The sequence below is a fragment of the Zootoca vivipara genome, chromosome 3 (genome assembly GCF_965207765.1).
Source record: "Zootoca vivipara chromosome 3, rZooViv2.hap1.1, whole genome shotgun sequence".
NCBI lineage: Eukaryota > Metazoa > Chordata > Lepidosauria > Squamata > Lacertidae > Zootoca > Zootoca vivipara.
The window spans coordinates 75982072-75998344 of record NC_142586.1 but is presented as its reverse complement, the minus strand read 5'-3'; the positions used below and the strand labels follow the sequence as shown (position 1 = coordinate 75998344).

At 39.5% G+C, this 16273-nt stretch overlaps 1 protein-coding gene across 1 annotated transcript in view; it reads right to left on the bottom strand.

The window, feature by feature from the left end:
- Window positions 1-507: 507 nt before the first annotated feature.
- Window positions 508-16273, bottom strand: part of FMN2 (formin 2) — a 170877-nt gene continuing 155111 nt past the window's right edge. Inside the window, exons 17-19 of the mRNA XM_035108373.3 lie at window positions 13703-13852; window positions 1856-1937; window positions 508-668 (exon numbers count right to left, since the gene is read on the bottom strand). Of these exons, the coding sequence (XP_034964264.2) occupies window positions 642-668; window positions 1856-1937; window positions 13703-13852 (259 nt within the window). The 3' untranslated portion in view covers window positions 508-641. The remainder of the gene's footprint in view (window positions 669-1855; window positions 1938-13702; window positions 13853-16273) is intronic.

The following is a 16273-nucleotide window of genomic DNA, read 5'->3' as shown; positions in this document are numbered from 1 at the left end:
ATCAACATTTGAAAAATCACTAATTCCCCACCCCTGGTTTATTATGTGGCAGAAAATGCAGAGATAATGTCCCGCCTTGTCAACTGTAAAGAATTGCTGTGCTGAACATACCTTGTTTTGGAAATGGATTATAGTGTAAAAGGAGCAGTTTACCAATTCAAAATACAGATTACAAATGTCAATATGAAACAGACACGAACAATTCTCAAGAAGTAGCCCTAATCTAAATGTAGCACTGCAGTGTATTTGCTCTGGAAAGATCTTGCCAACAGGAATGGAAATGTAGTGTTTGTATGATAGATGTTTATAGTTTCAGTATGTTTAGGGCAGACTGAATGACTGCCTCTTACACCAGGTGCTTTAGTTATTGTTAGTATTCCTCCAAATACATTGCAAAAGCATATTTGGATGTAAAAGACAGTATGGAGTGCATGGAAGAGGCATGCCTTAAATTAATAACTTTTATGATTTTTGGACACTCCATACAGCAGATCTGTTTATCAATGAATGCCCAGCAGATTCTAGGCAGTGGAAACAGAAAACAAATGCAAACAAATGGGTCAAGTGATGTAGTCTCCTTCCCCCCAACAGACATATTGAGTTTATTGAACAGGTGGACAATGATGCGTGCCGTTTGACCTTCATATTTTCATACTTATCTTCGCTTTCTGAAAATGAAAAGGTGAAGAAAATATCAGTTTCAAAATTTTAAAGCATGTGAACTAATAATGCAGTGAGAACCCCAAAGTTACACAAAATGGGTAATCTACCATTTTCCTCTCTTGCAAATAAGACCAAGATTGAAATCCAGTTAAATCAGAATATTTGGATGCCAAGCTGAGTTTCCCAATACACTATCTTCAAGTGCAAGAAAGAATGAAAACCATATAAGTTTCATTAAAAACAGCACCTCCATTTTATGTTATCAGTGTCACATGTCTGAAAGCACAACAAGCACTTTCAGCTTCTGCATATAACAGATCACTGAACCATGTCCAGCGTCCTAAGCCACAGAAGCATTTTACTCCAAATAGCAAGACAACCTTGGGAGTATGTTGTGCCCCATGCGCCGTTCTAAGTTTTGGGTTCCAAAATCTCTCAATTTGGGCCTTATCTGCTAATTCCTAGTGGGTTTTGTTTCATTGGAAAATGAAATTTAAGTTTTGTTGCAAATTACAATATGAAGCTCCCATCTGGATATACCCAAAGAACAGGAGGGTTTACAGGTCCCAGCCCCAGGGAGCTTGCAATCAAAAATGCATCACAGAGAAACAACAGAGTAAGGAGCACAGATGCAAGGGTTTCAATATACTTAGTTACACTAAGGTATAGGCCAGGGGTCAGCAAACTTTTTCAGCAGGGGGCCGGTCCACTGTCCCGCTGACCTTGGGGGCTGGACTATATTTTGAAAAAACAAACAATGAACGAATTCCTATGCCCCACAAATAACCCAGAGATGCATTTTAAATAAAAGGACACATTCTACTCATGTAAAAACACGCTAATTCCCGGACCATCTGTGGATCGGATTTAGAAGGCAATTGGGCTGGATCTGGCCCCCAGGGCCTTAGTTTGCCTACCCATGGTATAGGGACTCTGGGGTAATCCAAAGCCTTGTTGGAAAAGGAGTGACTTGAGGAAATTAAAGGAAATAAGGGAAGTGGCCATACAGAGATGGTTCCAAGAGGCAGCTCCAGGTATACAGGGCATCAACGGAAAATGGGTAGAGTCATTAAGCGAATTTCAACATTTTTCATTTTACTGTTACTAAGAGGAAATGATGAGGATTCCTGCTCAGAAACCTTAACAGGAGGAGAGCGCTCATAAGTAACAGACATAAGTGATCTATACTCACAATTCCAGAATCGTGCTTTTGTTTTATATTGTAAAGAGATTTCCCCTTTTTCTGTCTACATACTTCTTCAGCTTCTTTCAGTCTGCAACACATTTAATTGATTCACGAAATCAAAACCACTTGTGAAGGCTGAATAACACGTGAAGGACAGCTCAATATTTTTCAACATACAATAATTCTGAGGCCTTGCAGAATATAAATGATAAGCGATATTGCCAATAAAAGCCCATCTGCTGCAAGGAGACATGCAAGCTGTAACAGTTGCTGTATGCAAATATGATATTCCTGTACTGTTCCGTTGTACCTAATGCCCCATAGTTGAGAATGAGGTAGAATGACAATATTGAGATACAAAGTTCCATTACATCTCTCACACTCTTTACATTTTAAAGATCAGACGCAATTACCTTGGGTTTATTTATTGCTTTATATACTGTAGTTATTTGACAAGTGACTTTTGCATTAATTCCTTTGCCTAATGATTAAATTTATTCCAAGAAACTCTTAGAATCATAGAATCATAGAGTTGGAAGAGATCCAGTCCAACCCCCTGCCAAGCAGGAAACACCATCAAAGCATTCTTTGTCAATCCTCCGCTTAAAGACCTCCGAAGAAGGAGAGTCCACCACACTTCTTGACAGCAAATTCCACTGTCGAACAGCTCTTACTGTCAGGAAGTTCTTCCTAATGTTTAGGTGGAATCTTCTTTCTTGTAGTTTGAATCCATTGCTCCGTGTCCGCTTCTCTGGAGCAGCAGAAAACAACCTTTCTCCCTCCTCTATATGACATCCTTTTATATATTTGAACATGGCTATCATATCACCCCTTAACCTTCTCTTCTCCAGGCTAAACATACCCAGCTCCCTGAGCCGTTCCTCATAAGGCTGCTCTTGAAACTGTCGATCATAAATCACAATGCATTTTTGGAGGTTGAATCTGAACCTGTTTTACTGTAGAACATAATTCCACTTATAACAGGAATTCTCCTTTAACAACCCAATTGGGTCACTAGAGCCCCATAACTTTATTGTTAAAAATCCAGCATCAGCATTCCACTGAATGGGAGGGGAATGAACAAAGTCCTATGCCCCACAAATAACCCAGAGATGCATTTTAAATAAAAGGACACATTCTACTCATGTAAAAACATGCTGATTCCCAGACCATCCATGGGCTGGATTTAGAAGGCGATTGGGCCGGATTTGGCCCCCAGGCCTTAGTTTGCCTACCCATGCTTTAAAACATATAGAAGTTCATACCAAAACAGTTTAACATTAACTTTCAAAGCATTTGTATAGGCTTGTCTAAACAAGAATGTTTATTGCTCCAGTTTTAGGTTAATAGTATAGGAGGCCATTACTATTACAAGGATATCAGATCCCCAGAAGATCACTTTTGAATGATATTTTGAACATTCTCATTTTCAAAAACATCTTTGAATATGAACATTTTTTTTTAGCCTTGAAAAAACTCAACATCTAAACCAGATGTGGACTACAATTCCCACCAGCCCTAGCCAGCATGACCAATGGTCAGGGATTATGGATGTTGTAGTCCACACTACCTGTAGGGTATCACATTGGCTATCCCTGATCTAAACAGAAAAACCAAAACAGTTGAAATATTTAATTAAAAGTGAGCTACTTGATAGTTCTCACATTGTTTCTATAACCTTAGCTTGTTTGTCATCACATTGTCCAACTTGCCTTTTCTATAACCATGAGGATTATATATATTTTTTTTAAAAAATTAAGTCAGAATTCACATGAATAAAAATGGCATGCTTTATGCTATGTACGGGAGGCAGGCTGTCCTCCCCTAAGTAACGATATATCATGCTAATCTCTCTACAGCATCCTTACCATCTTTTCTGCTTCAGGTTTATTGTTCTCATGAGAAGAAGAACTCCTTTGCTTTGGCTGCCATACCATACTTTCCAGACAATTGTTTTTCTTCCTTACAAGCTCGTTTATTCAGATATGTAAGCAAGTGGTTAACAGTTGTAGGGAAAGAACAGAGCATTTCAGGAGACAGCATGGCTGGGTACTAGCACTCCTGGAAGCTGTCTGAGACTAGTTTAGATGGAAAAATCTGCAGACTGGTCCAACACATACACAAAGAAAATATAAAAAAACTGCAGCAGAGAAGTTATTGTTCTGATTCCCTCCAGACAGCAGTGTGGTAAAGTGGGCCAACTGAATATAAGTTATTGGTGTTAGATCTGCTCTCAACACAGACTGAAATATTTAAAAAACCCCCAAAGCCACATATAGAAAACAAGTGACCTTATCAACGAAAAGCTGTGTTGTATATGCGTCCCTCAGGAAGAGGAAATGGCAATTTTCTCAGTGCCAAACAAGCTATGGCCTAAATCAGGCATCCCCAAACTTTGGCCTTCCAGATGTTTTGGCCTACAACTCCCATGATCCCTAGCTAACAGGACCAGTAGTTTGGGAAGATGGGAATTGTAGTCCAAAACATCTGGAGGGCCGAAGTTTGGGGATGCCTGGCCTAAATGAAAGGAACTCAAATATTCTCATGTTGCTGTTTTGCTTGTGGTTGTTTCACATTTTATAGCTGATTATTATTATTATTATTATTATTATTATTATTATTATTATTGAGCTGGTTTTCATATTGTTTTGTGAACCACCTAGGGAGCTCTGATAGGGTAAAAAGACAGGTTATAAGTACAGTGGTACCTTGGTTTAAGTACACAATTGGTTCCGGAAGTCTGTACTTAACCTGAAGCGAACTTTCCCACTGAAAGTAATGGAAAGTGGATTAATCAGTTCCAGACGGGTCCGCGGAGTACTTAAACTGAGAGTACTCAAACTGAAGCGTACTTAAACCGAGGTATGACTGTAGTAGTAAATCAATAGTTCCAGTGTGCGGAAAGGTATGTGAAGCTTCACAACATCACCCCCCCCCCACTGCCCCCTATTGTGATGACTAGGACTCCAGATGTGCTGGCCAGGACCAGGAAAGGAATGGGCAGGAGGAGTCACTAGTGCCCAAATGGCAAGATATGTGAGTTCCACATACAAGTGACACTTGCACATCTTGACTGGGTGATGGTATGGAAGTATCTGCTTGGTGACCCACGTGCAAATCCTACAAATGGAAGCACAAGTCATCGTTTCCCAGAATGTTCTAACATTCAATCCTGTAGTGATTTAGAAGACCACCCCATAATATAAAATCACCTCACCAATGGAAATTGTTTTGATAGTAATCAAGTACAACATGCACCAAACAAATCATCGTGGAGGAATACCTGGGGGAAAAACCCAAGTTTCTTTCCGAAATCCCAATGGACCTAGAAGAAATGGCCTAGCTTCCTCATTATATTGCATTATATAGAACGATCATGTTTCAAGTATTCTTCTGCAGACAGGCTGTTGTCTACCAGGGGGTAGATTGGAAATTTCTCGCAGTTCTCACTTTTTACTTCCTGGATTGTAAAAATGTGCCTGTGGCTCCTGTCTCCATGTACACCTTTCCTACATGTGGGACATGTAGGCATTTATCAACACTGCCCCCTAAGGGTACCCAAGCACATGTGACCACAAGTCACTGGAAGATCCCCACCACCACATGCCGCTGCCACCTCATCAGTTTCTCCCCTGATTCTACAGGGTCAAAAATTGGGACTATTCCCTATGGATATTTGCCATTTCCTGAACATCATGGGTTGTTCCTCGCAAGGATGTTTGAATTGAATACTTAAGATTGTGTAGGGCTGAATATGAAAAGTAAACTGTTTTGGTTCTTTTTACATTATCTGGTTTATTCTTCATACCTTTCATTTCCAATATTAATCAAGTTTTAAAAGTATTTTAACCCAGGTGTTACTGCATGCTTCTGACAATCTAAGAGTCTTTCTCTTGTGTGCCAGACTGCACTTTGATGCTACATACTTAGCCCAACAAGAAGTTAAGGTTGAAACTAGGTGAACTTGCTTACTTGGGAATTAGCTGCTAATTGTCCCCTCCCTGGTTGAAAATTAACATGCAGCTCTTGACACCCAGTGTGTGTGGTGTGTGTGTGTGTGTGTGTGTGTGTGTGTGTGTGATATTATAATTTTTTTTAAAAAAATTAGCTGGTTATCAGGCATGTTGTTCAACTTTTCTTTCCAATTCTGTCCTTGAATAAAGTGTGCATAGATAGCAGAGGGTTAACCTAAACAAAGGGAACTGTTCCTTGTTTCCATCATAATTAAGTTGTCCCCCACCCCCCCAGCACTTTTACCTCTCTATCCTTCTTATTTATTGTCAGGCAAATGTATACAAAATGTTCACTATGATTAAGTCTGAAAACAGTTTGCAAGATGAATAAGATAGATACAGGGAAAAGAAACCAGACATTCCTGCAGAATCATTTTATCTATCTTCTACACCAAACACTAGACCGATCATGGGCTTATCATGAGAGAATTTCTCCCATCATTCAACCCAGTGAGAAAGAAAGCCACTTCCCTGCCACTAAGCATTAATAATTTTGTCTAAAGAAGTATCTCTGGTAGACAGATTCATTTCCTACTGGCTCCAAGTTGGCTTGGTGCAGATACCTTTACACTTTGCCAGAGTCTAGTAGGACATGACTAATTTAAACAGACTGACAAGGCTGGAATGTTCATGCATTCGGTAGTTGAAGTGGTCACGACAGGCCTTCCAACAATAAGCTAAGGAGTAGCTAACATTATTCTTTAAAAACAAAACAAAACATACTTCCAGGATCCTAGCACCAAATTTATCTACTTATTGATTCAGTGCTTTCTGTAATAATAACAATAATAACAATAACAATAATAATAATAGAAGCCAACCACTGCAATTTCAAAACACAGCATGGTTTCCTATTTCATCATTTTAAAATGATGGCTTAAAACATTCTACATTGATTTCTCAGGATTTATGATGGCAGATTACTCTTCACATTTGTAGATGGGTATTGAAGATTTGCTTTTGAATTTAGATCCACAAGCCACAGTACTTACATCCACTTTCATATCCTTAGAATAGAACTATTATTCACTAACATTAGCCACACTAGTAGCATCAAGGGTTGCTTCCATGGCATGATTCTTCACCTTTTTTGCTGTTTACTAATCAATGGCAATTGTCCATCATGGAGAATACTTCCTTCACTGATGCTATAAAATTACTTGGCACTGTAGCTTGACCTCCAAATCACTTGTATTAAACTTAATATAAGCATGCTGGTATCTCAGCATAGCAGCAACATTATTTCATCCCAACTAAAATCCTCAACATCTTCTATGGGGTAAGATTGATCTACTGTACTTGCGATGGCCCATTCACATGATCCCTGAGAAATTTTGAGACAATAGTTGCCCTTGTCCTTCCATGTTGCCTCTCACACCAGAAGACAAAGATCAGATGTTCCAAGATTTTTATTTTCGCTTTAAAGCAGCATCACTGAAAGGGAGAATCTAGCTTGGGAAAATGGTGAGGGGGGCAAGGATTAACACCTCCTCCCCCAGTGCCCCTGCTCCAATATATTTCAGGCACTTCAGCAGCTTTTAATCAGATATCAAAACACTGGAAGATCCAACTTTACATTTTCCATGTAACATGTAGCCTGTTCCCTGGACTTAAGAGGAACAGGAGGTGGTGGCAGCGCACTGTCTGTGGGACCTGAGGTTATTGGGGGGAAGGGGGCTTCCCCCCCAGACATCATGGACCAGACTAAAGAAAGGACAGCAAGAACAGAAAAGCAAACTACTCAGGAAAGGGGCATGAAAAGGGGTCTTGAGAGACGCAGACACGTATACATAAAGGAAAAGAAACAGTGAGGCAGAAATCACTACCAGCACGTGACTATGAAAGGTTTAACTCTTGAGCCATATGAAGTTTCTCCTTAAGCAGTTCTGAGGGCTGGGAACTTTGCCACCACCACTGATCTTGTTGCTAAAACTCAAAGTGCATGGGCCCACCCTCCTAACCTTCCAACCTCAAACAAACAAACAATTGCAATTCCCTTGTCTCTAGGTGTCATCATCATAAAGTCCAATTTGCTCACTTCTATTCTGAAGGCTAACAAAAGATCCGTTAGCTTACTTGGAGAGGACGTGGCTCCTGCTACAAGATTAAATGCCCTTCTTTGGAAGAAGCAGTGACAGCTTACAGGCATGCTACTTCCTATGCAATACATAGCTACACAATGCCAGACTTTAAATCGTTCAACAGCAAGCTTTAAATCATCCTGCCGAGTAATCTGTAGGGAGACATACCAGTCTTTCTTCAGAGGGAGATCAATGAGCTGTGGAGACATATTGGCCAGGAATCTCTCCTTTCATCTAGATGTACAACATGACACACCAGGTGCCAGCTTAAGTGCTATTCTTGCAGGAATGGGCAACTTTTATAGCCAAGGATGTCCAAGAGGCATCTTAGGGTTTGAAAGTGTGGAAGTGGCTGCTAGGCTGAAACAACTGAATTGGATTTGAGAAACATTGCATCAAGAATTCAGTTAACTTTACCTCCGTTTCTGTTTGTGATAAAATTTATAAGGTTTAGGCTTATAGTTTGCAATTTACTGGAATTTTCCACCAACTAAAACAATTTGGGGTGAGTGGGGGTGGGTCACAAACCTCCTTTATTTTAGCAAGCTGTAAAGGTGTATCTGTTGTTTTCATTTTTCAACTATGCAGAAACTCTTGCAAACATAAATTTATGCATAACTGGGGCTTATGCATATAAGGTAACGGACAGGATCTGCCTGCACCCAATGAAGGGGAATGCCCCACATCAAGCTCAATGAATGAGGTGAGGGGTTCAATGTTACAGCAAACATTGCAAAACATCCTGGGTCTGCCCTTACGCCATATGGTGAAAAACTGACCCCAGTGAAGTTACCAGAGCAGACCTGATGAGAACTGCCCATTGTGAAAACTGTGCATTTATTCCTACTTTCTGCTTACTTTAACTGGTTACTGATCAATATGAAGGCCTGTCCTCTTACCCAAGCATCACATACCAATATTGTGAATGGTCACTGCGCTTTAACTCTAACTGAAGCTCTAAGTAAATTGTCACAAACTGTACTTTTCACATTTTTTTTTATTTTTCAGCTCCATCCTAATAGACTGGTTTGAAAGGATAACTAAGGAAAACAGTTCTAGCATCTGACGAAGTGGACAATAGTCTATGAAAGCTTATGCCATTATATATTTATTACTGTAGTCTTTAAGGTGGTGCAGGGAAATCTGTTGTTTCCATGGAGCGTAGCTACGGTTTAAAAAGCAAAAACAAGTACTCCGTCCCAGGATAATCTACTGGCATACAAATACAGGTTTTTCCTTTACTTCCTAGCAGCATTTCTTGCATATTCATACTTGTTAAATTAGTTGCTGGGACCAACAGGATTGTATTTTAAAAGTCATGTGCAGAGAAATGGAAGAGGCAGCTATAGGGTGATGATACACAGCTTTGTTTTTGAATCTCCATTCTTGGAGGTTTTAAAACAGAGGTTGGATGACCATCTGTCATGGATGCTTTAGCTGAGATTCCTGCATTGCAGGGGGCTGGACTTGATGACTCTTGGGGTCCCTTCCAACTCTACGATACTATGATTCTATGAGTTAAGTGAAGCTGCGGAGGTTCTGAACTGGTGCCTAGATTTGATAATAGGCTGGATGAGGGTCAATAAACTGAAACTGAATCCTGATCCAGTGGAGGCCCTGAAGGAACTGATGCACAACCAGCTCTGGATTGGGATTGTATTCCTACCAGAGAGAGCAAGTTTGCAGCTTGACGGTATTTTAGATACAGCATTGTTAAGTGGCCCTGAAGAAGTCTCAGAAACTTCAACTAGTACAGAACACAGCTGCCATAATTTTTACTGGTATGCATACTCTAAAAAAACAAACATACGTAGTATGCAATAAGTATTAGGCAGACCTGGCAACTGAGCAGTGCCAAAGCCTGAGAAGTCCAGCCTCAGTTTCTGTCTCTCTCTTTGTGTGTGTGTGTGTGTGTGTGTGTGTGTGTGTGTGTGTGTACACACATACTGCTTAACCACTTAATTTACACCTAGAAGTCTCAACCAAAAGTCTTAAGAAGGCAGCTCTGAACTGTAGTTATAGCAACAGATAGAGAAGTAAATTCCCTGAAAGGTGATGCTTAGTTTCTTGAGCAATGGCCTGCATTACTGCCTAATTTCTTCCCCAAGTTCCTTCGTGCCTCTTTGACATTTTAACCAAGACTTCAGCATCCCCACCCCCTCTTGCGGGTTCAACTCGCTGAGAAAAATAACCTGTGCTTCTCCCAATGAAAAGAAAGACAGGAAGGGAATGCATGTGCTTCTTTGGCAATGCCACCCTTCATGGGAACTTAAGATAGGCTGCTCAAGAAGAAAAACCTTCCAGCCCCTTTCATTTCACACCCCACCTAAAACAAAAGTGGAATGGTAGCCGATGAAGGGGTTACAAAACCTTGGAATGAGCAATTAAGATTCCTGCCATCAGGTTGGAAGAACAAGTTGCTCTCTCATAGCCAGAAATCTCCCCAGTGAAGAATAGCAATGCCTAGTAAAAGAGCAGAGTGCAGTCACACTCCATAGCCGTCAATGCTGAGTTAAGTAAATCCTTGGATACCCTCATGTATTATGAATGGCTGGAATGCAAGCCATTGTTCACAAAAGCAATATCTGGTTACTCAAAGATTCAGCACATACCACACTGGGTTTTGTTTTGTTTTTTGTTTTAAGAAGTTTGTATTCAAAATGAATTTCTGGAATACAGAGAAGGGTCAAAGGTTTCAGAGCAAAGTTAAAATATAGGCAGCAGGTGTAACATTTGGACATGCCGATGTCAATGGGAAGGCACCCAAGCCCTGTTAAAAATTGGTCTGAGATTTTCCTTGAACACGGAAAGATGTCACAACATTGATGCAATGAAGCAAAGCCTCAAGATTTAGCTCTGGTAAAAACTAATGCCATTCATCCTTTGCATCGCATTACTGGAGTGAAACTGGAAGACCTCACAGATTTAAAGCAAATAAGGACTGAGTCCTTAAAAATACAATCATAAGAAAATAGCTACAGACAAGCTTATTAGAAGTGCATTGTTGGAAGGAGTCTGAAGATAATAAATAATAAAACCAAATAAAATCAGTCATCTCTGGCAGTTGCTAACTCAGTCTCCTGGAGAGAAGATTTTGAAAACTCATTGGCTAACTTTTTTTCTTTTATGCTAATTGCTGGTGTTTCTTGATTTCCAATTGAAATGGGTTTAGCTCCCCTCTTTCCTTTAACAGCTTTAGTATAAAACTTTATCACTGTGGCTAATGTCAGAAAACTAAATTTATATTCTGTCTTTAATTATCTACTTTCTGTGGGACCAATATGCCTCCATAGCCAATGATGGCTATGCATGGAGGATACATTTGTTGTCATACTAAATAATCCAGAAGATGACTTGAATTGTGTGTCATCAAAACTCTCCAAAATTTTGAAAGATTCCCTTATTCTAGACAGATGCTACATCATATCCACCAAACTCAATATAGCACCATCACAATATATTTCAGCCATATTTTGCTAGAGGATTATTGATGTGATGATATCTAAGAGAATATGCAAATCAGATAAGTGTTTCTTTATAAAACTAAGGCTGACCCCAATAAGGCCAGAAGTTAAGAGTTCTTGATCAATCCTCCTCTTTAATGTATGTTGTGAATGAGATGAACTGAGAATCTTCCTGAAAGCAGTAGCTTCACGTCATTTAAGAGTGCTGTCCGTGGTTGGTTGGTGCTGATGCAGTCAGGCAGCAGTGCTGGAACTTGCGTAGTTCCATGCCTGATAAATTCCCAAAGTGTCCAAAAATATAAATAGGGGCTGTTGCTATTGCGAGTGAAATAAAGAAGCATAACCAAATAGTAGTACAAGCTGCAAAAGAGTAACCATTCCCTTAAGGCTAGATTGGAAAAGTAAGTCTTGCACACGTAAATGACATATGCTATTTTTTATTGAGTATTCAAGCAGCATTTCAGATTATACAACATGAATCAGTTACTATTATGGGTGGCTACTGTCTGGCTATTCAGGGTTAATGATGAGTATGCGGAAAATAAGACAGCAATGATCTTTGGAAGTTTAGTATAACACTTGCATTGTTTTCCCAGTTACAGGTAGGTAGCCGTGTTGGTCTGACGTAGTCGAAACAAACAACAACAAAAATTCCTTCCAGCCGCACCTTAGAGACCAACTAAGTTTGTCATTGGTATGAGCTTTTGTGTGCATGCACACTTTGCACACTTAGTTGGTCTCTAAGGTGCTGCTGGAAGGAATTGTTTTCCCAGTTGATCAACCTACCCAGCCAGCACATGGGTCTGTGGATACTGTGTTTTAAAAACTTTGCTGTGGATATAATTGGTCACCATATTTGGGGATGGGAAGAAATTTGCCTGCAAACAAATTGAGTCCATTTGGGATTTTTTTCTTCCTCGTAGCAATCATCACAACTATTGGTGGATAAGGCATTGGGTTGAATCCTCCAGTGGCAGTTCTGGGTGGCACTCCTGTCCTGAAACCTACAGGGGAGCAGACAGGCCATAGAACTTCCATGTGACAGCCTAGGAGGTACCTGCCCTCCCACACTAGGTGTATTGTGGGAGTGGGATAGCATGAATCTTGCCTTCTCCAATTAAGACTAAGGTAGTTTATGACAGTAAAACATAATAAAACACACAATCATAAATAACAATAATATAACCTCACCCATACTATCATTGTATTCCAGACTAAAAACCTCCAATGACTTGCAGAAAAGGCAATGTCTAAAACATTCATAGTAAATATGAACTTTTATGTTGTTAAATTGTGGATTGAATACTAAAGAGGAGGAGGAGGAGGAGGAGGAGGAGGAGGAGGAGGAGGAGGAGTTTGGATTTGATATCCCGCTTTATCACTACCCGAAGAAGTCTCAAAGCAGCTAACATTCTCCTTTTCCTTCCTCCCCCACAACAAACACTTTGTGTGGTGAGTGGGGCTGAGAGAATTCAAAGAAGTGTGACTAGCCCAAGGTCACCCAGCAGCTGCATGTGGAGGAGCGGAGACCCGAACCCGGTTCACCAGATTACAAGTCTACCACTCTTAACCACTACAACACACTGGCATCACAGCTAGTGCAGAAAATGTTCCATCTCAGCTACACTGCTCTTAATGATGAGTACCTGGGTAGGGTTTCTCCTACCAATGTTGGCAAGTGTGTCTGTAGAGAGAGAGTCAATCTTCCCATGCAGTTCCCAGGCCATTCAGCAGGGATAGGGATAGGGAAGCTGTGGCTCTCTAGAATATCTGGAATTCAATGTTCATTGGTCTCAGTCAGCATGGCCCAATGGTCAAGGATGGAAGTTGTAGTCCAACAACATCTAGAGGGCCATGGGTTTCCCATGTCTACCATGTCATATATTCCAATTAGGCCAACTGGCAGGCTGTTGTAAGCTTACAACTGTTATAAGATTGGCTATATGTGTTTTTATTTTCTCATCAAATGAAGACACTTGTCTGCAGCATTTTGCAACATATGTAGTTTGGCTACCTATATAATTTTAAAAAATGACAGAAGTGGAGCTACAAAACCTAAAAATGTGCAACAGTAGATTGTCTAGTATAGTATGAGAAGAGATATTACATTCCTGAGTAGCAAACAGGAGAACATGTGATGACTTTGTAGCAATCACTTAAATATTGGAAGTTAAGAATTTATCATCCATTATTATCATGACGTTTGAACAGTAAACTAATACGTACCATTTTATACACATTCCTTTTGTATATAATGTTAATAATTTTAAAGTAATCAAAAATCAAGATACCTACCTTTCTTGCAAAATGAGCTTATTTTCCTTCTTCCAGAACTCTTTAAAATCAGAACTGAATTCATGCCAAATGCTGAAGAAGGCATTTAGTGATACCTCCTTCTCACTCATTTTTGGTTTCATGCAGAAATATGCTGCAGTCTCCAAAAAGCTGTCAAAGTAAACAAAGAGGGAAACTATTTCATTAACGACAATGAGAGACAGTCTCTATCTATCATACATGACTGATAGTACCGGTAAATAAACTGATACCTGTCACAAACATAGTCCCGACTCTTCTATTTTCATATTATATATTGAATTTGTTTAGAAAACCTGGGGTCTGGTGTTTCTCATATATGTTTCATTATGTGGTCAAAGCTTTTTTCATTTTTTCAACCAAAAACCAATTCTTCAAAGCCAAGAAAACCAGACTATCGTAACTGTTGATGTATCACTTTTTCATTGCCTTTCAATCATTTTCCAAAACATGTCATTGCAGAACTGACTATTGCAGTTCCTGAGCAAATTTAAAGAAATTGCTATGAAATAAAGATAAATCTCTTAAACTGATGAAGCCCAATGATAGGCAGAAAATATTTGAATTAATAACAGTGACACAGGCATGGCTTTAGTACATTGTAAATCTCTTTTGTTGAACTACGTACACACAGTGATTTGTCAGTACGGAAGAAAACCTAATTGGTGAATCAAACAGACGGAATTTTGGATTGTGGGAATTCCAAAGCAATCTTGCCCCATGGAAAGGGGAGACTTGCAGCAACAGCTGGGAACAATCTGAAAAGGAATCCAGAACTTATCCCTTTCTTGGACTGGAAGAGGGGGGAGTGGTTGCATGGGCAGCTTAGCAAAATCATTTGCTTGCAGAATTCTGCATGCTACGTATGTGTGCATGCATGGTTGTCATAAGGCAAGAAATTTCATAACCTGGGTATCACCTCTGAGAAGGTCTTATCCTATGTACCACTAAATGTTGTCATCAGAAATGGCCCTGAAATTTTTCTTTTTCTCCGAATAAGAAATGGAAAATATCAGTTTGCATGATACCAAAAGAAGCTGGCTAGTGAAGAGAAAGCCTGTGACAAGTTGCTGAGCTTCACAAACCCACCAGCAGACATAGCCCAAACTTGCTTAGTAATTGTGTAAAAGCGAACTGACATTGATGCCCAAACATGCACACAAATGAATGTTTAAAGCTGCATCTATTATTTCCAGACTTCACAGGTTGTGCACATTATACATGCAGCAATCACGTTTGCCATATAAAGTCTGGTGCTCCTCCTAGGAATGGGATGATAGCATCACAGAACAACAGCAAGTTTACCCAAGGATGCACAAGATTAAAAGCATCACATTCAAAGCAGCCTTCCAGGCACTATGTCTAAAGGTAAGATAAGCCATAATTCTCTATCTGAAGCCTTTTCAACAATTAGGAAGCCAGACTAGATTGAAACTCCCACAAATAAATGCTCAATGAGTTTGATAAATAGTAGTAACATTTACTGGAGACGTGAAGGCTTTGGTTAAGAATACTACGGGATCAAAGGAGGCAGGACAGGCTTTTACCCTGATCACTGTTAATCTTGCTGGGAAAGGACGGAAAGCTGATTCAGTAACACAGAGACATTTAACTCCTAGCAGAATCCCTTTATCTAAACAGCTACAAGTAATACTCAAGTACTCAGCTAGATCACTTCTAAGACAGTGGATATATTTGTAAAATGCAAAAATGTCAGAAACTGGCACATAGTCAAAAATAATATACAACTATTACTTATATACAAATATGGAGAATATGAGCTGCTATACAAGTAGGCTTAAAACCAGGACTCCTGAGGAATTAAGTTGTTTATCAAGCACAGGAAAGTTGCATTCAAAATAATCATTTGTTCTGAGAAAGTTTCCCATATATGGTAGTTGAAACATCCCTACAGCACTTATTTATTTATTTTTAAAAAGAAAATAGATGGGTGAATACAAAGTTATCTCCCATGCCCTTTTGTAACAAGATGATTCTAAAATACATTGAGGGCAAAGATCATAGCCTTGTACTTGAAGAGAGAGAGAGAGAGAGAGAGAGAGAGAGAGAGAGAGAGAGAGAGAGAGAGAGAGAGAGAGAATGATGCATTGTTTTCTTTCCCTAAGGTTTGTAGCATTTTAAATTACAGCTTTTAAAGCTGAAAGAAAGACTACATATTTACAGCAACAAAACTACAACTCATGTTCTTTATATTCTGTGTGATCTTAGCACTCTCTCTCTCTCTCTCTCTCTCTCTCTCTCACACACACACACACACACACACATATAATACATACAGTAGGTGAAAAAATAACCATAGGGTGTTTGTTACTGAATTTTTTATACTTTTAATATTTCTATGGAGCCTGGCATTTTCAGGCATAGAGGATCATTAGTTATTTGGTTTTCATTTATTTATATATTTGTTTGACTGAAGCTTACTGTAAACTGCTTTAGGACCCTTTCTGAGGGGCCCTTTTCTTGATATAGGTAAGTAGGTAGATAGATTAAAAAAAGATAAATGTTTAGCCTACATCAGTGATGGGCAATCTT